This window comes from Argiope bruennichi, chromosome 5 (assembly GCF_947563725.1).
Source record: "Argiope bruennichi chromosome 5, qqArgBrue1.1, whole genome shotgun sequence".
In the NCBI taxonomy this organism is placed as follows: domain Eukaryota; kingdom Metazoa; phylum Arthropoda; class Arachnida; order Araneae; family Araneidae; genus Argiope; species Argiope bruennichi.
Window position 1 is genome coordinate 79,576,424 of NC_079155.1, and position 24,001 is coordinate 79,600,424.

General features: G+C 28.9%; 1 protein-coding gene across 5 annotated transcripts in view; it reads left to right on the forward strand.

Moving 5' to 3' along the window:
- The window catches only part of LOC129969347 (glutamate receptor ionotropic, kainate 2-like), a 417,754-nt gene that overhangs the window by 216,779 nt on the left and 176,974 nt on the right, over nucleotides 1-24,001 (forward strand). For all 5 annotated transcript variants that reach the window (XM_056083886.1, XM_056083889.1, XM_056083885.1 and 2 more), the window contains exon 2: nucleotides 20,311-20,472. In XM_056083886.1, coding sequence (XP_055939861.1) covers nucleotides 20,311-20,472 — 162 coding nt within the window. The remainder of the gene's footprint in view (nucleotides 1-20,310; nucleotides 20,473-24,001) is intronic.

Below are 24,001 nucleotides of genomic sequence, written 5' to 3' on the forward strand. Positions count from 1 at the left end.
AGATATGATTAGATGGTCAGAAGAAACAATTCTCTCTTTTCAGAGAAAATAACATATTTCATTTACATTTATAAAATACTGAACAAAGTCCTGAAACTTTATTAATTCCTAGTTAATATTTTTTTTAAAAAATAATAAGTAGGATTTCTAACAGAAAATAATAATTTATTTTTGCTATATATGGTGATGGGTGTGTCAATTTTTCCCATAACATTTCAAAATCAATTTAGATAATCGCCAAGTAAATAAATGGTCTTTTTTCAATCTTTTATTATTTTTTTTCCTAATATTATCTTCCAAACAAGCATATTCCACATGGAAATATTTTTCGCTATTTGAAACTAGATCATACTTACTTATTATATAATAATAATTTATGTATTACAAGATCAAATATACCGCATTCTCTACTCACTCAAAATTATTAAGCCTGTAAGTAGGTTTGATCCATACCCTGTTGCATTCACAGGCTATTGCGGCTTTTGATGATTATTAAATTTCTTAAATTTGAGGGTATGAAGATATTGTTGAGCCACTTATAAATATTAAATCACTGAAATTGTTACGATATGTAGAAAATATTAATTAATTATGTTATCCAACAATTAAACGTTCTGCATTTTTACGAATTTGTCGAAACTTTTCAAATAAGTTTCAACTCAAATGTTCTATTTAACTCAAATAAAATATCTGACGTTTATAAAATATAACTGTCTTCACATTTCTTTTAATTTTAGAATGCAAAGAATCCATTATATTTCTTTACTGCATTGCATACAAATCTCCATGTATTCCAGAAATGACAACTTCATAACATTCCAACTATCTTTTTCTGGTTAGAATAATATAATTGCCGAACAAAGTTGAATCTGAACAATTCGATTTGAAAATACTTAAATTTCCAGTGAAATTGTAGATTATCGTTAAGCGATATTTCCTCATTTTGAAAGGATACGCAACGTACAATACCTTTCATGTAACTTTTAGATGCCTTTTATAAATATTTTAACCAATATTCTAACTAAACTAGTTTTAGATTAGTTGAAAAGGATGCACATGTGGAGTTTAAACTAGTTTAATTTCGGATTTGAAACACACGATGAGATGCATTTCATAGAATCTATAACAATTATTGAGCAAAATATTATCAGAGAATGAAAAAGACAAGGTAGATTCGACAGAGTCAAGATCACAGTTCAGGTGAATAAAACGAATCTTGAAAGAAATCACATCTTTAATAAGCATTCCATTGATCCCAAAGTTGAAAAATACAAAGTCACAAAGAGTCTCAAATTTGCAAAAATTTTGAATAACGTCTTCTATGTTATGTTTGAATTCGCTTTTGAACATGTTTTAATTTTCAGCAAAATTGTGACGAATCTTTAAACAATAATTCTTCCTTAGAATGTATCTAGATAAATGATGAATAGTTCGTAGTAGTTTATTCTGCAACCTTTAAAATAAATTAATAAATTATCTGATTAAAGGAAAAAATACTCTAAATAAACTAATTTTATATTAGATGGATGTATTTGGAAAGTTTAGACTAGTTAGGTTAAATTTACAATTTAAATATGCGAGTAAAGGTCACTAGATAAATTTTATATAATTTATGACTTTTTTCTTAATAGCAATTAGTTTTAAATATTTCATGCGGCAAAATTTGCAAAAAAAATTATTTTTTGGAGGACACAAGCGATTCTATATCCCTTTATACAATAGCTTGTGTCCTAAATGACATGAGAAAAAGTAAAAGCAATTATCCTGTCATAAGTGAAAGAGAAACACAAAACATTCGAATAAATTGCATACTGTGCTTTCCGAATTCTTTTTTAAATTACATAAATCATCTTTAATTTAATCACACTTTTTCAGAAAATTTTATCTGAAAGCGTCTTAACAAGGTTCAATGGCAATAACCCTCAATTCAAAATTCCTTGAATAAAACATTTCAAACTATCTAAAAACAATTCCTTCGAATCTATACGAAAATATTCCGATATTCCCCTATTCTAAGCGTCAATTATCGCACACCCCCTAACTTCACGAAGAGGAAGCCTAACGAAAACAGAAATATTGTCTTTGTCCCGTCCTCCCAAGTAATCAACCTAACGTGGTTTTCGTCTGTCTCCTCCTCTGAAGGGAAGAGCATGACAGCATAATCTGGTGACGACCCCAGGTCAGCAGAGATGTCCAAAACAGAGGGGAAAGCTTAAGGAGCTAAATCCGATGGAGATCAAGGAAAGGGGAAGGGAAGGGTGGATCTTTACCGCCTCAGGATAAGTCGGATCGATGATAATAGGGATTCTCTTTTTCCTTTGTCAGGATTCCGTTTGGGAAGCCTTTCAAAGTCTTCAGTCAAACAATTGGCTTTCGGGCGGACAAGTTGCTGGCAAGGGTTGAGATGGGGATCCTTTAAGAAAAGTTCTGTTTCTGCGGGCGAGTGCTTAATCAGGGGATTGGGCATCGTTAATGCTCGAGTAAAAATCGGTTTTTATTTATTTATTTATCAAAATTATAGTGCATCCGTACGAAAGGAGTTTTATGAGTCACTAATTGTTTTTTAATGAATTATAGAATTTCGTTAAGATATGACTTCATTCGGGATCATTTTCTTAAAAAATGTTCGAAATTATTAGATGTATGTATTTTAATCATTATCGAAATAGACAAATATTCGAAATATCTATATAAACGACTATGGTATTGGGTTTTACTAATTTACTATTATTATATTGTTATCATTTTGAAAGTTTTCCCTTTAATATTATTGAGTTATTCAGTATATAAAGACACAAAACATGGAACGCTCCAAATTATATCTTCGACATTCATTTTTTTTTTTTGGTTTGATTTGGTGAAATCTACAGCCGAAGCCTATCAGACACTTTTAGAAACTTACGGTGATGCTGCTACGTCATATTCCAATTATCGGTTTTAGTTTAGACAATTTAAGAATGGTGATTTCGATGTCAATGACAAAGAACTGCTTGGAGGACAGAAAAATTCTAAGACAATCAATTGCAAGATTTAATTGGGCGAAAGTGGGAAAATGTTGTAGGTAATTATGGAAAATATTTTGATTGATATATATTGTACCAATTTTTCTCAAACATGCCTTTTTTAAAGTGAAAAAAAAAATGACCTAAATACATGCAAGCACCTAATAGTTATAGTTTTGAATATTTGCTATAAAAGTTGGAAGAAATATCTAAGAGACAAAAATATACCAGTTAAGGGGGAAATGTTTTTTCAAAAATTGGGAGAAAAGAACCGCTTTCTGGATCAAAAGAAGTATAAAGCAAAACTCTTCTAGTTTTGAGGTATATCAAATGATTTGCTTAAAAGTTTTCAGATAACTTATGGAATATATTACCTAGTTCCTGAAATAAAAAAAAAATAAGCTGTACTTCTATGCATTCTTTAAATATTAGAACTCAACTTATAAAAAAACGAAATTTTCATTTTTGTTTTCACATTCTGAAGCACTAAAACAACTTTGAAATATTTCTAAATGAATAGATTACTTATTTTCTAGTTCAGGAACTGAAGAACTTATTGAAAAATTTGTATCCAAATTTGAACGAAAAATGTGCATTATAATTTAATTTATGAAAAGTTTTCGTGAAAAAAATTCTATCAAAGGTTAGAATTTAGGAAAATAGTATCTAAAGATGCAAAATAGCATTAAAAATATGTAAATGCGAATATAAAAATCAATGTAACTTCTCAAAAAATGAACTTAGAAAACAAAAATTCTAACAGGTTTATAGAGAAAATTGTACAAATATTAAGAATATTAAATTTAAAAAAATTAATAGTTTCGCAATAAATCGACTTTTTAACGTATTTACCTACATTAAAATTAGTAACCGATGGAAAGACATTTTTTTTTAATGAATTTGATATTGAATTTTATTTTAAGAAAATCTAAAACATAAAACATTTATCCTTACTTAAAAAAATTAAATAGTTAAATATGATTTCGCTAATAGAATGTAAAAAAAAAAATGAATACATATTACCTGAAATTATCTGTAAATATTTCTTTCTCAATACATTTTAGAATAAGATTTTCATTAATATTGGATAGTACTGAAATTAATAAAAATAGGATTGAAATGTAATGATACAAAACAATAAAAATTTATTTATTTATTTATTATCAGAAAGCTATAATTTTTATACATTATGAACCAAATAAAAAAGATTATGCTTATACTCCTTTGACCTAGTTTAGTTTAGTTTAGTTGCATTAACGTCCAGTTTTAAAGCAACACTACTTCTATTTTGAGATGGACCTTGTAATTTTGAAACATGGTCAGATGACAAGGATGACATTTGAGCTGGCATTCCTCTCCGAGCTTCCACCGAGTGGAAGAGCATTTGGCCCCGACGGATTTAACGTGCACCAGACCCGTTTACACGACAGTTCATCGGTGGGATCGAGTCTCGAATATGGAACCCTCGAGCTTCGTAGACGAGCCCTTACCACCAGGCCATCGCAACCTCTTCTTTTACGTAAAGATCATTTATAAGCAAATAAATAAATAAATGATCGTCTACTTAGGCTTAAAATCCCTAAACCTTTGTCCTATCTTAATTTCAATTTTTCTTAACTTTAATGTATTATTATAACTAGATATACTAGTATTGGAATATTATTTGCCTTTCTTATCTACATATAATTAATATATTTAAATATTATACAGAATTTTTTATTGATTTATCAAGTCTAATGTAGCATAAAAACAATTATCTGCAATTCAGTGTTGTTAGGTTATTTATAGTTTTCATTTCAACGAAATATGTTTTGGAACTTGAATGTTTTTGAATCAAACAGAAAGAAGCAAAAATTAACTCTTGGTACATTTGTAATAAAAATAAAAAAACACATACATAATTATTTGGTGATTTAAAACAATAATATATATTTTAAGATTAAATATAAAACAATTTCAATAAGAAATATAAAAGACAAACATGTGTAACTTTAGATAAGTCTTAAAATATTTATTGTTTTATCTTTTATTGTTCAAAAACAGTCAAAACTAAGGTAGATTTGAAATTATTGTTGCTTCAAATATGTGTTCAAACAAATAGGAAACAAAGTGTCAATGTATTATTAAATTATTAAAATTGATATATTATTTTACTTTAAGGGTAATAAATTATTATAATTCGTTTTTGAAATATAATACGTAATTTCTGTAATTTTACTAGTGCTACAGATGCATAATTATATTTCCATTTTAAAAGTCAGAAATCTTCCAAATATTTCTTTAAATTTTTTTAATTAGATAAATGCGAACCTGCTCCTTCATTTAATTAGTTTTCGCTAAGTTATTTAAGTTTGTAAGATTTATCAGCAAAATTGTGTAAAATTATGAAAGTTCCAGAATCGTCTTTTTGATATATAAATTTAAGTGCGAGTTATAGCTCCTCAGACGATAATTTATCATAGTGCTTTATTTTTTGGAGCCAGAATGTGAAAGTTTATGATTTTCTTTACTCTGCAGTCTGAAATAAATTAAACTGTTTTCTAAAATTGACTTTTCTTCGTGGCAGTATTATTAATAGGCAAGATATTATGAATCCCAACCTATTTCTTGCGGTCGTTACAAATACTACTCCAGTTAAATATTTTGCTTTTTATTTGAGCTGAACGTAGGAAATATTTCTCAATTTGGTTAAGTAGCAAACTAAGCATAATATATTATTTTAAGTAGTGGATATATATAATTATATATAGATAATATATAAACCAGTGAGAGTGCTCACACCGAAACTTTTTCATGTATCTAACTAATGTATTTATATATTATTACCCGTAAGCCATTGGCATAACAGTCTATTTGTACGCAATGTTTGGCGATTTATTAAAGATTAATCGTTATGATATGATTAATACATAATAACCAAAGCACCAAATGTGCATTTTAACTACATTTTTTTGTAATCGATTGAAACAAAATTTGACACTAAACTACAATTGCAGTCACAAAACACATACCATATTTCGTATATTTAATACACCGAGTATTTAAGGGATTGATTTTACAGACAGACAGATAAAAATACAGTTGCACAGATGGTCAGTACCTCAGCATATTTCATTCCAAATCTGATACGCATCAACAAAATTAATAATAAATATATGTACCAAATTTTATCCATCTAGCTATCTTCGCTTTGTAGTTATCTTGTTAACTCTTGTTTGGGCAGCGGGGAGTGACTGAAAAGTGGAGACTCGTAAAACTCTGGTGTTTAAATTGTTTGATGATGATGTCGTGTCCGCGTTACCACGGAAAGGGGGTGCAGTAACTTCTGAGGGTAAAGACCCCTGAGCACCCGAGGGCAGAAGTCTGACTTCTAACTCATATGAAGATGAAACTCACACATTCGCTTGCACAAGCCCTTTTTACAGGGAGGCACATTCACACACCTCGCAGATAGAACACAAATGAAAAACAACCATGCCCGAACCGGGATTCGAACCTGGGACGCCCAGATCACGGGGAAGATGCGCTACTCCTATGCAAGGACGCCGAAGTTTGAATTCTTTGAAGATTACAATACTTTCACATTGTATATTTCGCATGCTAGAAAGTAAAAATAGCATCGTTATATATATATATATATATTTAAAAATCTATGTTAATTAAAGATCTTGTTGTTTCCTTTCAGTACTAACGGTATAAAAGAAAGTTAATCAATCTTGGAAAGGGTTGATTTTTAGACATTTTAAATCACAGCTTTCAACCATATCGGGTGCTTTTTTTTTGTTTGTTTGTGTAAATGTGCTGACGCATTCGAAGTTAGCAAGTTACATTCAACATTCATTCTTTCTATTAAAACAGTGTGTGTGTGGGGGGAGGGGAATCTATGAGTCATGACTCCAAAATACGTGCACTCAAGTGTTCTGAAACACAATATTTTGAGACATTTTTTGATAATGAAATATTCTGTTGTATTTTTCAGTGCCTATAAAAATAATACTAGAGAATTCTTCTTCACTTGAAATATTTCACAAAAATATTTGACATAATTGCATTTAATCACATTTCTCATTAATCTTTTCTTAATATTTTATAAAATTCTTCAGATGAAACTAGGACTACAAAAATAAAGAGTTTAAGAAATCTCGATGTAAAATTGTGTCGTTCCGTTAATTAAACAGATATTGTTGCCATTGATATTGTCGCGAAAATCTTATAAAGAAACACATTTGTTACCAAATTTTGTCATTTTTAACTGAACATAAATCGTTTCTATAAGGAGGTGAAATTCACTACCAAAGATATGTGCTTTTCAAAATCTCTATCTAGAAATCAGAAATCGAAAATATATCGACCTGTGTACTATCCAAATATCGAAAGTTTTTTTCTTTTTTCGTTAATCTTTTAGTGGCCCATTTGATCTCAGACGTTCTACTCTTGTGGTTTTATCCTTCGATTTCACGCTTGGACTTGTAGTAGGAACAATTTATTTTTGTTGTTTACACTATCGAAAAAGGAAGGAATTCCTGATGTCGCGTGGCCCAAATGTTGCAAAAATATTGGGAGTAATGATATATTCTATGAAAGTATTTATTTCATGAAACATATTTTAGACATATAAAATGTTCTAATAAAACTCTCGGGTAACACAAAGCAATGTTGTATGCTGTATGCATTACTACAGTATTACATACAGCATTGCGAATGCAAAGCAATGTAAAGAGCAAATCGTAAAATATTTTATTGTTTAAGAAGTAATATGATATCAGCATAATTCCACAGTTATTGTAATATTAAGAATCTGCTCCGCTATCGTGTATCTTAAATATGAGCAGATAATCTTCCATTATAGTGGTTTCTTTTTGTTTCCCACATAGGTAAGGTAACGGTATTGGATCGAATTATCTAAACTCCGATGATAGAACATACTTCCTACTGGTGAGGTTGTGCCCTGACAGGTGACCACCATTGTCTTTCACCATAGGTCTCAATAACATCATAACGATTATGATTTAGTTAACCTCGGATGATTCGACATGGTGAGAATAGTTAATATGTTATTTCACTGCAGACAAAAATATACGCACTTTGTCTGCTAATAATACACAATCACAAAAATAATTGCAAATACTTCATTTATTCATTTTACTTCATAAATAATTGTCAATTAAGAAATGAAATTTGTTAGGAAATTAAGATTCATTGTTCGCATAGAATATACAAATTTAACAAAAATTTGTAAGCATACTAATAATATTTCATTTGGTAAACATGCATCATAAATAATAAATAACTAAATAAATAAAAAATAAAAACAGTAACTTACTGAATATCGACTTCTGGCAGAGGTATTTTAATTGGTAATACGCAATTTCAAAAATCCTGATGAATGCTTCATTTGTTTATATTGGAGTTCAAATATAAACATATATTATGTTTATATATATGTTATATTATGTTCAAATATAACATAATTAAAACATATATTATGTACAAACTGTCCAACATATGAATTAAAATAACCGTTAAAGCAAAACTAGAGCACAAACATCTACTATGGAGTATACAGACAGAAAAGAATGCAATAATTTTATTTAACAATTTAAATAGATTATAATAGTTAATAATTTAATAGTTAATTTCAAAATTTAAGTTATCAGTTTGAATTAATTTTCTTTTAATACCATTAATATTAAATACATCTAAGTATATAATGTTTATATCTTATTTTTTATACAAAAATAAAACATTCAAACTGAGCTTTTATATTTATTGTGACATAGCCATTTCAGACAATTGATCTTTCCATTACTTACTTATCCTGGATTTTTATATCATTTCTTGACAAAAAAAGTAAAATACATATAATATTATTCAAATAAAATTCTCAAATTTGATACATATCATTATATTTATTAAAACAAAGAATTTTACAACTATTACACTTACTGAAGAAAAATGCATTAAACATTCAAACATTACAATTGAATAATATTCGTGAATTAGGAATTAACCGAATTGAAATCGAAAGATAATATTCAACTGCCTTTTCAAATGTACTCCACATAAATTTAACGTGAATAAATGTACCGTATGTTTTTAATGAATTTAAAATCATCCGGACACTTTAATCGGTTTGTCAAATTTATTTATGTTCAGCTCATTTCATTTGTATCACTGAAAAGCATGAAATGAATATTACCCAAACTTTTAAAACTTCCACGCATGAATACACATTTGACAAATTAACTTATTAATGAAGACACGTTTAATAACTATTCTGAAATATTTCGGTTTTAAAATTGAAAGGTAAGAGTTAAATGGGGTCAAATAATACGAAACTGGAACAATAATTATTTGATGTTTTATAGTAAAATTTATAACAGAAACTGGTCTTAATAGATATTTTGGGACATAATGGTAACATAATGTATGCTTTCATATTTGCATTAATCGTTCCTTCAAAATTATCATCGGTAAAATTATAAAAATTAAATTTTAGGTTTAATTCCAGTAATATTAAAAGAAAAAAAAAATGATAAATTTTATGATGTTTTCATCAAATACTTTGTACTTGACTTTCTTCCCAATTTATGAAGATTCCTTGTATGAAAACACAATTATATATAATGAATGAATAAAGATTAACAGTGTTGATAAATTCTGAATCTAATGATAGAATGCTGCTTACATACTACCATAAAGTGCGTACATACTACCATAAAGTGCTTACATACTACCATAAAGTGCTTACATACTACCATAAAGTGCTTACATACTACCATAAAGTGCTTACATACTACCATAAAGTGCGTACATACTACCATAAAGTGCTTACATACTACCATAAAGTGCGTACATACTACCATAAAGTGCGTACATACTACCATAAAGTGCTTACATACTACCATAAAGTGCTTACATACTACCATAAAGTGCGTACATACTACCATAAAGTGCGTACATACTACCATAAAGTGCTTACATACTACCATAAAGTGCTTACATACTACCATAAAGTGCGTACATACTACCATAAAGTGCTTACATACTACCATAAAGTGCTTACATACTACCATAAAGTACTTACATACTACCATAAAGTGCTTACATACTACCATAAAGTGCTTACATACTACCATAAAGTGCGTACATACTACCATAAAGTGCTTACATACTACCATAAAGTAGTAAAAGAGGTTACTAAAGATATATGTAAGTAAATTCATATGGAATTAAAGCAACAATTATGGGAAATGCTGTTTCTATATATTACACATAATAGGTACGCTATATGAGTAATGCAACAATAATACATTAATTTATACGTATTGCATATATTAATTTATGTAAAAGCTGTAAGCTTATTTTCATAAATTAATGACAATAAAACTTATATAACATGGGATTTCCGGCCACGGGGCGACTGACTACATGTGTTGACCTTTGACAAGGGCACTGAAAGTATCATTTTAATTAGTATCAAATTAATATAGGAGAGAAGGGCTAACTATGCAAGGATTTTTTGATATGCTAAAACCATATATATATCATTTTCTTCTTGATACTAATATTTTAAAATCAATATTTGAACATACCAATATGTTTAACTTCAAATATTTTTTACATCAGAATGTTTTTTTTTTTTTTTTTAAATTTTAAAAGGTGTTTCACTAGTTTCCAAACATGGTAATGATTCACTTGCATTACTTACCATTTGGGACATTTTATTTCATTCATTTTAAAGTTATCTGCAATTTTTCAATAACTTTCAATGTCACGGTAACAAAGTGTATATAAACTTTCGGTTGAATAACAAAAAAAAAAAAAAAAAAAAAAAAAAACGAAATCAGAAACGTTGGCTTTGCTTTTAAGTTTTCAGATACGAGTGAACCTTATGCTGTGTAATTAGGGATTGCAATACCGGACCAAAATTTCAATACCGGTATTCGGTATTTTTTAGATCTTAATACCGGGATACCGGTTTTAATACCGGTATTAGAAATTATAGAAAAAGAAAGAAAATACAGGTGTTTCTTTGTTTTATTTGCCAATTTTATAAGAGAGTGTAAATATCACAAAAAAAATAATATGTAACTTATAAATTATAACAGTATATGAAGAATCACAAAAAGTAAAGGAACAACTTATTCATTTAAATCACAAAAAAAGTGTAAATATCACTATTCAGTCTGTGGTACTATTACAAATTTTTGAAATGTAATCTTAAAAAGCATACTACATCAATTGTACTATCTTTAAGCCTGAAAAGTAATTTTGTGCAAAACTGGCCAGCAGTCGAAAACGCTCTTTCGGCATCTACGCTAGTTGGCGATACTGTTAGCAATGTGCGATATACTTTTTCCAAGTATTTACCTCTAAATCTCTCATCTTCAAATAAATCAATTTCTCGTCAGATGGCTTTGGATATAGCTGATTTCTGTATTGTATTTTGGTTCGTTGAAATTTTTTTATTTATCGCTAATTCTAATTTTTGCTCAAGAGACAATTCCTTTTCACTATCGACATTAGTGTCATCATAATCTTCGATAACTGAATCGAATTCTTCTGGATGTGGATAAACTTGTGGGTAAAAAATGTTAAGACAATTTACTCTAAACTTAATCAGATTTGAATTGGTTATTTTCTTTTCTTCTTTTTCATTTTCATTTTTAAAATCATTATAATTATGTAAATACCATAAGAACAGTTTCTATTTCGGTATGTATTTCTTCTGTGCGATTTTTCAATGTAATATGTAATTCTTCAAATAGTAATGTGTGCTGTTCTTTCATGATTGCAACATGAAATTTATTGTTGCATTAGCTGTTAATAAATTAAAATCTCTCCGACATAATGCCTCTATAGTCAGTTTTATTGGAAGTAGAGCTGATATAGTTCTGGATATTAAGTCGAATTCACTGTCTGAAAAATTAATTTGCAGGTTTAAGTCGATTATTGCTTTTTGGATTGGATTTCTAAATTTCAAAAATCGTTTCATCATTAGGAGTAAACTGTTCCAACGTGTCTTAGAATCTATTATTAACATATATTCTGTTTTATTTTCAGTTAGTATATATTTATGGCAATTTTTGTAGGGGAAAGTTTAAATATCTTAACAATTTTCCGAACTTCATAAATTATAGGAAGCAATTCTTCATGGGTTAATATTTCATCCTCATTAGCAATATCTTCTTCAACAATTACATTGTCATTATCTTCATTGTCAATATCACTCTCACTCTTACTCTCTTCAATGTCGGAATCCGAAGTTTCTATATCCACAGTATTTGTATTCTTCTGTTCTTTCTTTCTTTATTTATTTATTTTGGTATAATGCATCTATTACTCCTAATTGAATTCCATGAGCATAGCACAATTGCTGATTTGCAGCAATCAACTTTCCAACTTTTTTCATAACTGTTGCTCCATTAGTCGTTATGGATACAATATCTTCTTTCATGGATAATCCATGTTTTGCTAATTTAGATTTAAGCAATTAATTAAGCCATTTATTAGCTAATTAATTTCGCCCTTTAGGGAGACATTAAAAAGAAAAACGTATACTATTTTGATATGTTGGTGATCCCTGAACATATAGTGGAGACAATTTAAAATATTTCTAGTAAATACCGAAAAACCGGTATTTATACTTGTGAATACCGGTATTACAAAATTGTAAAATGGCTCTAAATACCGGTATTCGGTATCCCGGTATACCGGTATTGCAATCCCTATGTGTAATGAATGAGTTAAATAATATTCTAAGTTACTTCGGAGAAGGTGATATTTATTTCTGTATTAACGAATTAAAAATGCATTAAACTTCTCGCTTTATTCAATTCGAACGATGTAATTCAAACATACTCTCATTTTCTACACAAATATTCTCAGTTGTAGAGTAAACACCCTCATCTGATCCATCTCAAATATTCTCATCAAAAAACAACTCGTATCTTTTAGAAAGGCTGAGACATCTAGTGAGACAAGCTTTCAGCATTTAGTAGTTTATTTTGGTATTCAAAGTATTTGTAAATAGTGAGAAACGTCATCATGAATTAAGAAATATTTTTGGCATGTCAATAATTCAGCAAAGTGGATTCACAATTTGTTTTAATTTTCTTAAAAATACCAATAAAGCAGTAAATAATGCCTCCGAAAACATCCATTACATTATGTAACCATTTCATAGCAAAACGTACATGTATAAAAATGGGCGAGTAGTAAAATAAATTCAAATTTACTGAAATTATCAGATATATTAAAACCTAATTTGGAATTCAATGTTCTAATATTCCCTTAAGATTAAAATTTTTCTGCATTTCTTGTCCTTCTACATTTTTTGGATATAATATCTATTTAGATGATATTGCAATGTCTCCCAAAAATTTAATTCCAACATGTAAACACAGCAGAAGTTTTTCTATCACCACTTAATGGACTCAAAAACTAATGTAGAATGTTGGGTATTCTCATATTGTAGCAGTTGCATTACTCTTAATCTCTCTTTTGGATACTAGATGGCGATACCTGATTAGGCCATCCCATATGTCATCCCATAGTGCATTGCGATTGTAATTAGAATGAGATGTTATGCTGAACTGTGAAGCCTCGCGCGTGAATGTCTTGTGTTTGTGCTTGTTTAGTGTGTGAATGTGATTATTAAAAGAAATGTTCCTAAAAACATCCGTCCTGTTGCTTCCTGCATGGATCATAATAATCTACATACCACCACATTGGCGCCCAACGTGGGACCCGACGGAAAAGAATTTGTGAGGAAACGAAAGTGACCATCACAAGATAAATTTCCCGCCACCACAATATTAGCAATGTGGATTCAAGTGTTGCAGTTGCATGGTTTATAAAGCAAATGATTTCAGGGGCATTTGAAACATACTAAAAATAAGGGGAAATTTAATATTTTAAAACCATCTCAAATAAAAAAAGTGATTAAAGAATAAGATGATTTTTTAAATTATTTTTTTATGGTGAATATTTTTTAATCATTTCTAAATGTCCAAATTATAATTTAAAATGCAAAGCATCATTGAATTCTAAGTAAGTTAATGCTAATATAATATGACAAATAATTTAGGGATTCACATTTCACTTGTTGCTGTTGTAGTGATCATTATGATTCTATCGGTGAGATCAAGCCAGTGTGACGTGTGTTTCATCTCCGTTGATCATCCAATCGCATTAAGGCGAAGCATTCCTGCCTCACAGACAGCGCGAACAATATATACAGAGTAGCTCTTAATGACAAAGCGTGATGTGGTTTGTTGTAAAATAAAGTTATATTTTTGATAATAAATGTCGAATAATTGCTTCCAAATCCTTACATAGAGTCAGATTATGATAAATAATATTTATGGATTAACCAACCTCTTCACTATCATTGTTCACAGCCGATCTATACATTTGGTGTTATTATTTAAGGCGAAAATGAAAAATGTTTTTCTTCATTGATACATTTTAGTTTAAAAAATTTTAGCAATTGGAAGTTATTTGTTTCCAACTAAAAACTATTCATTCGTGTTTTTCCCAACAAAAACACAAAATGAAAAAGTAAATCTTCTTAGAAACAAAAGTTTTACCGAAACACTTTTTGCAGTACTTTTTCTTACAAAACTTCTTTTCCCCTTACCTAATTTAGTCCAGTAATTGAACACTGCGGCTAAATGTGACAAAGAAGAGTTGCAGCGATCAAGTAAATAATCCACTCAAGAGAGGAGCACTTATCTTTAATTTGATACAAGAAATTGAGGTTCCGTTAATTATATGTTAGCCCAAAATTTTCCATTAAAACCTGTGTTGGTTTTTAAAAGCTTTGCACTAATTATTGGAAACATGAGTTATCGTTTCCTCTTCGACTGGCTCTGCAATTTCGTAGATCTTGTGCTATTTTTTGCTGTAATATTGTAATCTTTAAAGCTTGTAATTAAATATTTAAAATATTTTTAGTTTATTGAAAGCTATTTTATTTCCAAGATGTTACAAAATCATCTTCAGTTTTCTTTAGAATCGTTGTCAACTCTAAGATAACTTTTTTAGAGTCCTGAAACATTACGGTTATTAATTTCATCAATTCCAGATAATCATTCACAAATTCTGTAGGAACTCCACTGAACAAAGTAAATCGGCACTAAATAATTACTACTGTTATAAGATAGATTATAGCAATATAAAATAAGAAATAAAGAGGAAAAAAATAGGAACAACTGTTCATTGCCAACTGTTTAAAATTATTTCTAATGAATTTCAAATCGTTTTCATTGTTTCTTCAAAAATTTAATCGCGTAATTTTCTTAAAATTTTGAAATCTAAGAGAGAAAGGTTTTTAATTATTATGTTACGTTACGTCATAAATCAGAAAATGAAATTGCATTACCATATAAAACAAATAATTTAAAAAAAAATATTACTGTGTCATATAAGTTTTGAAGTCATTATGACGCTAAATGACTTAACTTCATCAGGAACATTCAAGAATTCAATCAGAACATGTGTAAGTCAAATAAAGTAATATGGATTTGATATCAATAAAATTCAATAAAAATACTTTTTGAACGAATATCAAGCTATGTAGAAGAGATTAAATTAAAATTAGTTAGAAACAGTATTTCCGATTAATCATCTGGCCACCAAATGTGTTTATTAATAAGTGATAAGGATGAATGTATGTTAATAACTTGGAAATGCAAGCTTTTGTTTTGCAAAAATATTTTTTTTATATTTATAAAATTTATAATTAGCAGATAATTTTATATTTTTTAGCATATTTAATATATTCTATTACTCAGGAACATATAATTCGAAAGTAAAATGTTTATTTACTGGACAGTAAGTCAGATTTTCATTGTTCATTTAATATATTTTATCATTCAAAAAAATATAAATAATTCGAAAATAAAATGTATTTTTTTGCACAATTTTATCATATTTTTTAAAGTTTATTTAATATATCCTGCCACTCATATTACGCACGCACGCACGCACGCACGCACACACACACACACACACACACACACACACACACACACACACACACACACACACACACACATACACACACACACACACACACATATATACATAAAACAATATTTTTGAAGCAGAGTCGTGGCCGAAGACATCGAAGAAGACACCTTGAATTTTTTAAACTTCGTTTTATTCTCTCTGGAGGCATTATTTATGTACAAGAGGCGCGAAGAAGGTCGTCCGTTCACAGAGCGACACAAAAGCAGAAAGTAAAAGAGAAGGAAATAATTTTCACAGTGTAAAATAATTTTATATACAATAAAGGGATTTCTCTACACGGGCCGATTTAGACAGGGGATTCATAGGGATCTTTTAAAAGAATGTGCTTAGCTGGACAGATTTTATCCCTTCCCACGGAGTGTGGGAACTTGTCGGCGTTTTGCCGATTTAGCAATTTTAGAACTCATGTTGAATTAATTAAATAGAAAAAGTGGAATGAAATCAGGAAATAAGAGAATATTTTAGAATGAAGTTGATATGGGCGATTACGATAAAGATTTGGAAATTGATTAGAGTTTAAATTAGAATTTGGAATATCATTACATATATAATTCGAAAATAAAATCTATTTATATACATTTTCTTAGATTTTTTCAGTTCACTTCATATATTCTACCTCCAAAAACATGTATAATTTACCCCGCACCAATATCGAAATTAGATTAAGTGAATCTAAGGAAATTTGTAGATTAGAGAGGATGGCGTTTCGTATCACAAATAAAAGCGTGCAATAAGAATTTTTTTTAGAAAAGTATAAACAAAATTTTGCATATTCCTTGAAAATTTTAAACAACAAGCATAATTTTAAATAATTTTGAAGATGGAAAAAATCAGATATTAGCATTTTTTAAAACTCCTGTAGCGCAGTCAGAATTTTTTAAAGAAATTTTTTCTTCTCGAAATTACTCTTTTCATTATATGGTCAACAAATGATTTCAGTTTTAAAAAAATAAAGTTGCGAAGAATATTCTTTAGTAATTTCCATCAAATGTTAATCTTAAATACATATTTTCATATTACGATGTTTAGATAAAAATTCTTTCAAGAATTGACTTGGTATATCATAATTTTAATCTTTGCTGTAAAGAGTTCTTATATTTTATTTCAAGTTCTACTTAAAAATGCTGCAAGATAAAGACTCTTCAAAAAGAATGTGTGATAATTATTTGAAGATTTATTTTTATGAATGAAATGTATGAATATAATTTTATCCCGATAATTCCTGATATATCATTAAGTATAGGATATTATTCATAATTTTATTTACATATAATCCCTCTAAATTAACTTTTTACTGTAATAATGGTGCACATAGTTAGAAAAGAAAAATTCTTTGGGGAAAACTTTAAACATAGCATAAAATATTTAACTATTTGAAATACTAAAATATGTAATCAATTCTTTAATTTTTTTTCAAATTATATGTCTGAACCAACATATATAAATGAACTTTGTACTATCAAACCATTGATTGCTATTTCTAATAAAGTTTTTTTTTCAAGTAATAAATTTAACTATAAAAATTCAACTCATAAAAACCTAAATTAACAATTATCTTTTACAAGATCACTCAGGTTCCTAATAATTAGTTCAAAGCTTAAAAACCAACAACTTGGTTTTAATGGAAATTTCGGTTTAACTTATAATTAATAGTGTCTCGGATCTACGAATCAATTAAGAGATAAGTGTTCGTCTCTTAAGTGGATTATTAGCTTGACCGCTATAATTCTTCTTTGTCACACTTACCGCAGTGGTGTCCAATTACTGGACTAAATTGGATCGAGGAAAAGAGTGTTTTGTAAGAGGAAAAAAGAAATAAAAGAATATGCTCCGATAAAACTTTTGACTTAAAAAGATTTGGACATCTCCGTTTCTTTCTCTCTTGGTACACAACAAAAATGAATTCTATTAATCAGAAAGAAGAAAGTCTTTGTTCAGGACAGCCTTTTACTAAAAGCAAAAGTTGATATTGTTGCCTAAAAATGTCATGGAAAGTCTTTTTATTTTTAGAGTTAAATAATAACTGAATGTGACAGGAAGTTTTATTTTTAATAGACGCCAGACATCTTTTTAAGAAAGAAAAGAATTGTATTTCTTTTTTAAATGGTCATTTCTGCAGTTAGAAAGATTTGAAATAAATATAATTCAAATTTCGATTTTATGCAAGAAAAATTGTCTCTTTTAAGACTTATAAAACTAATTAGTGAAAAACTACTGATATCTTTTATATGCACTTGAAAAATAAAAACATTGAAACAGCAAATGTTTTAAGATGTAATAATGTTTCTATGTATAATTTTTAGAACTACTTTTATTATTTTTTAGTATGCGTAGTAAACAGAAAGTATAAAAATAGTCAAAAAATTCGAACTCGAGAGTTTGCTGTATCTATACATTTCTGATTTCTCTGAGAGGTCGAGAAACACATTTTTGGAAAATGCCCGTCAGTCTGTCTTCAATCTGTGACAACGATAACTGAAAAATACTTTGAGCTGAACTGTTGAAATTTAGTTTATGGTCTTAAAACTACAAGGAGTGTTCAAATGAAAAGGTACGAAAATTCGTAACAACGTAACCGTTAAAATATCTGCTTATACCTCTACGGAAGAACGTAGCGAGACATCTAGGGATGCGATTGGAGTTTCCGGCGTAGATCGGAGCATGCGCGGGCACCCCATGCGCAGGAGAGAGCAGATGCTTTTATAAAGAGCGCCGTCCAATTGACATGGCTGTTGAATTCATCGAGCGTGGAAGAAGTATTAACTCCGATGTGTACTGTGAGACACTCTGAAGACTACGCAGGTCCATCTTGAACCAAAGACTGGGGTTACTCACTGAGGGTGTGGTTCTCCTCCATGATAACGCACGTCCACACGTCTCCAGGGTCACACACGCGGAACTGGCCAAGTTCAAATGGCAGTAGCTCTACCATCCGTCCTACGGCCTGGACATGTCGTCCTGCGATTTTCATGTGTTTGGTACCATGACAGACATCTGAAATTGAAGCGCTTCAACTCGGATGGCCATCTCAAGGACACTGTGAAGGACTGGGTCTCGTCACGGCCACAGGAATTCTGGGAACAAGGAATCCTTCAGCTTGTTAATCAATGGGATCGTTGTGCTCAGCTCTATGGTGTATACTATGAATAAAGTCTTCATTTATACGCACAGTGTAGTTTCGTATTTTTTCATTTGAACAACCCTTGTTACATTAGGGATTTTTATTTTATTATCATATTTTTTCTTTTCTTAAGGCTACGATAAACAATCTTTTACTTTTCATTTTCAAAGGTTATTCTAATGATCTTTTATAGGGAATATGCGACGTAATTTCTTTTGCATTTCTCTATTAACATTAAATGGAAGCCAAGGAAAATAAATGGAAGATCAAAATAAACGTTAACAAATATCGGTTGAAAGTTTTTTCTACTTGTCATACAATCCGGATTTCCGCAAAACTATTTATAAAAAAATAGTAATTGAAGATAAGAAACAAATTAAGAAATAATGGAAGAACATTATAAAATAGCTTCTTATTACATGAGAGAAAAAAAATTCTGCCTTTTTTTTCAAGTCTCGATTTGGCAAAGTATCTATCAAATGATATTCAAAAGTTTTGTTTAGATAATTCTTCTTTTATGAATTTTCAAAGCACAGACCAAAAACAAATGTTAAATAAAAAATATAATTAAGCATTATTTTAAGTATCGAATATAAATACAATTTCTTGCATAATGGAATTTTTATTTTTTACTTAAATAAGCACCATATAAAAGTGTACTTATTATCATTTTCTTTTACCTTAACTTCTCTTATTAATTCTTCAAGAAATAAGCTGTCAAAATATCTACTAAACCATAAAAAAAATGAAACCATTGTTGTCTAATCGCAGTCAAACCTTCAAGATAAAAAGAACGTGGATTGAAAATTCTATCCCATTGGTTATGAGATTTATTTGATCTAGATGGGGATTAAAATGATATCATGAGAGCAACTTCCAAAATCAGAACAGTAAGGTACTAGACATCTTGATTGATTTAAATTTAGAGAGGTTCTCCACTACATAATCACTATTAAAAATTTTGAGGTTTTCAGTACATTATACGAATTTATCTTTAGAAAAAAGGATTTTATCATAGCAAATAGATTTTTCAGTCGTATAATTAAAAAAATATATACATTTCTTCTTCTTAAATACCTTCTTGAAAAAAATATTCGTTCAATTTTTCTTGTTAAACATACATTAAAATTGTCACTTTCCTATTTCCAGGTGCTCTCTTCACCGAAGATCAACGGGATAGTCCCTCCGAACTCGCCTTCAAATACTCCATCTACAGGATTAACAAAGACAAGACACTACTCGCTAACACAACTCTCGTATACGACATCCAACACGTGCCAAAGGACGACAGTTTCCACGCAGCAAAGAAAGGTAAGAGTCTTCCAAAACTTTTTTAACAAAAACTCAGATTAAAGATGAATAGTATTTTTCATAGAACTCTGATTGCAATGAATCGATATTTGTAAAATGCAATATAAAATGAAGTCTGCCCTTTAATCTGTTTTGGGTAATGATTCCAATAATAGTAAGAGCTCATTTTACTTGAATAAGCATTATAGGATAGTGTTTATAGGTAGAAGACTTAATGGACCAGTATACTATGCGTTTCCGGAGAGATTTTACCAGTCTGTTATGGGTTTATCCACTCATCACCCTATGTCACAAGCAATAAATACACAATGTGACTGCTTTTGTAAGATGTTTTATTTATAAGATGCTTTAATAATAGTTAGATTAAAAGTAAACTTGACTTTTTATTCCAAGAGCGAATAGAGTAACTGATTAATGAGATATTCGTAGTCTCTAACAAAGATTAAATTCTGCCAATTTTTGTAGTTATATGAAGTTTTTACATTAGAATGTGGAACTTCATGTGGGTATAATAATGAGTTTTTCGATTGTGGTGAATTTACAAATATAGTTTTATAATAAACATTTTTATCAGGTTTTTAGTATTGTGAATGACATTAAATCATATATTATCCGTTTTTGCTCATTTCTATTTCTTATCTCTCTTTTCTTCAAAAATAAAATCCAATAATCCAATAAAATGTTTCATTTTCTCTCTGTTTATTTGTATTGCAGTTCTAAGCTACATAGAAAATATATTTGTCTAGTAGTTTACGGCATAAGAACTATTAAATGAGATGTTTAACAGTTCGTAATTCCCAATTCCATGTCTTTGCTACCTTTTAAATACTGGTTAGTAATTTATTTGTTGATTAAAAGAAACTAATTTTCATTTAATTTGATTGAAATAAAACAGATTTTTCTCATGTTCATTTTTTGGATATTATGTTAATCTGAATTTGAATCATGAAAGTGGCGTAAGAGGGATTCTAAGTACAGCAAAAATATCTGAAATATGCTTCATCCGAAATATTCATCATTATTTTCTACGATATAATCTGAAAAATAAAATTGCATTTGATATAAAGTTTGCATTTTCCTATTTACTTCAAAACTTTATATTTTTGTACATCTGACGGATTAAATGAAGAAATATTTTCCCCTTTTTTGAACTTTAATCCCTCTTTCGATTGATTTGATTAGACAAAGATAAAGACTTCTGCCATCAAAAATAATTTCAAAAGTCAATTAAAATATAATCTATTTTGTTTTCTGCTAGAAACCAGAAATGAATGCTCGGATGTGGTATTATTTTAGCCATATAAATTTACCTAAAATATCCTATGCAAAAATAAGAAATAATTTTTATAATAAAAAAATAGAACTAAAGAAGAGAGTTGGAATTATTTATGTACTTATAATATTACGCTAAACGCAGCAATAATTTCTACATTTTATTCAATTTTTTTTGCTTAAAATAAATTATGATTCCAAAAGTTGCAAATTCAAAAAGAAAAATTAATATTTATTTTGTAACTGGAAATTCGGAATTTCTTCATAGCATGAAAAGGGTTCTGTTGGTAAGGCAAGAAATGACAAAAAAATATAAATAATAAGGACAAACTCATTTATAATTTAAATGCAATTACAAATTTAAAAACAATTTATATTGTGTATCCATTCATATGTGATAAATGTGCTGTTAACGAACTAATTTTTGAACGGACATTTCATTCAGCTGTTAGTGTTTCGAAATCTAGCCTGAAGTAAACACGCGCTGTTGCAAACAAATTGTTTTATTCTTAACCCTTTTTAGAATGATGATGGAAAACTCCATCATAACATTTAGTGAACAAAACATTATAATCAAAACTTGATACTGTAAATTGGCTGTTGTGGCAATTTTTCCACTACTATTGCGTAATAAAGAACGTAGCTGTAAAAAAAAAAAAAAAAAAAATCAAATATCACCATCATTAAAGCGGGTTTGAACTTGCAACTCCACCATTTGTTATGTTTGGAAGAAACGTGCGATCGCTTGAATATTTTTTATAACCAATCTGAGATTTTTTTTTGTACTAATGAAAGCTATAATGAGTGGGAAGTGTAGAAGAGAGGGGCATTGAAGATTTTGTATTGAGCTTAACATGTAAGTTTGTATGATGATGGATATTTCCATCATATTTTTTAAACTATTTTATATTATGTATTTATACTAGGATATTTTAAACATTTTCCCTTTAATCTAGAGCATGAATTATATCACCCTGATTTATTTCACAAAAAGAGAAAAAAATCATGCAAAGTGTGGTTTAATTAATCAAAATTATATTTATTATTATTATTATTTACAAATAATCGCGCGCGCGCACACAATAAAAAGCATTATATCTTAATATATATAAATTACGTGTGACGTTGTTTGTCCGCGATGGACTCCTAAACTACTTAACCGATTTTAATCAAATTTGCACACCGTGTGCAGTTTGATCTAACTTAAAAGATAGAATAGCCCTTTTTTTGAATTTTTAATTAGAATTTTAATTATTAATTAAAAACTAACTTTCCCGCCAAAAAAATCTTTTCATTTTCCCCATCGCCAAATGAGGCAGCTTCATTTTTTTTCCCCAACAGTCATGAGGCTAGGCTTAAGATTTTTCGGCTGATTATTTGAAACGATTTTATTCATTTTCTTAATGTTTGATGCATTTCAAATTAAACATTGTTAATGAATCGATCTTTCAGATTCATTCTGAAGTACTTTTGAATTAAAATAAAACAGAATAAAGGAAATTAAAAATGTCTAATCTGCATAGCGTTACCCCAACTGGCGTAGAAAAACTCACGCATTTGCGTTACCGTAACTGGAGTAGAAAATTCACGCATGCGCATTGTGTTCTGATTCTTCACATGACAACCATTATCAACGGATGATTTAAATTATTTTTAGGTTAGTTGCATGTTTTTGTAATTAAATTGCCTTTATGTTAGTTATATATTTTTTGTATACGCTTATAGTTTTAAGTATATCGTTTTTTTTTAGTTTTTTTTAACCTGTTTTCAACCGATTATTTTAAACAATTCGTTTTGTTTTTAATTAATCGTTCTGGTCATAATGAATCTGAGAATATTATGTTGACAAATTCTTGAAATATTACATAAATAAGGAAAGATATTCTTTAGTGCCCATAAAGTTTAAACGCTCAGTGACTGTTTTCAGTAATCATATTACAAAAAAATACTTTGTTTCAGTAAAAAATATTATTATATTAATTTCAGATTAATCCTTTCCACTTTAATTTATAGTATAAATTCTACGGGAACTAACAGAAAATTAGAGAGATACATATTAAGTTATGACTGAAGGCGTTTATAATATGAGAGAATTATATGACTATCAAAATTTTAAGTTTTAAAATATTTTGATGAAGAAGCTATTAAAGTAGGAATTGCATAAAATTATTAAAATTTTAACGAACATTAAGATTGGCGAACCGGCTGGTCGCCAAAGGCGGCTAGTATATATTATATATATATATATATAAATGGT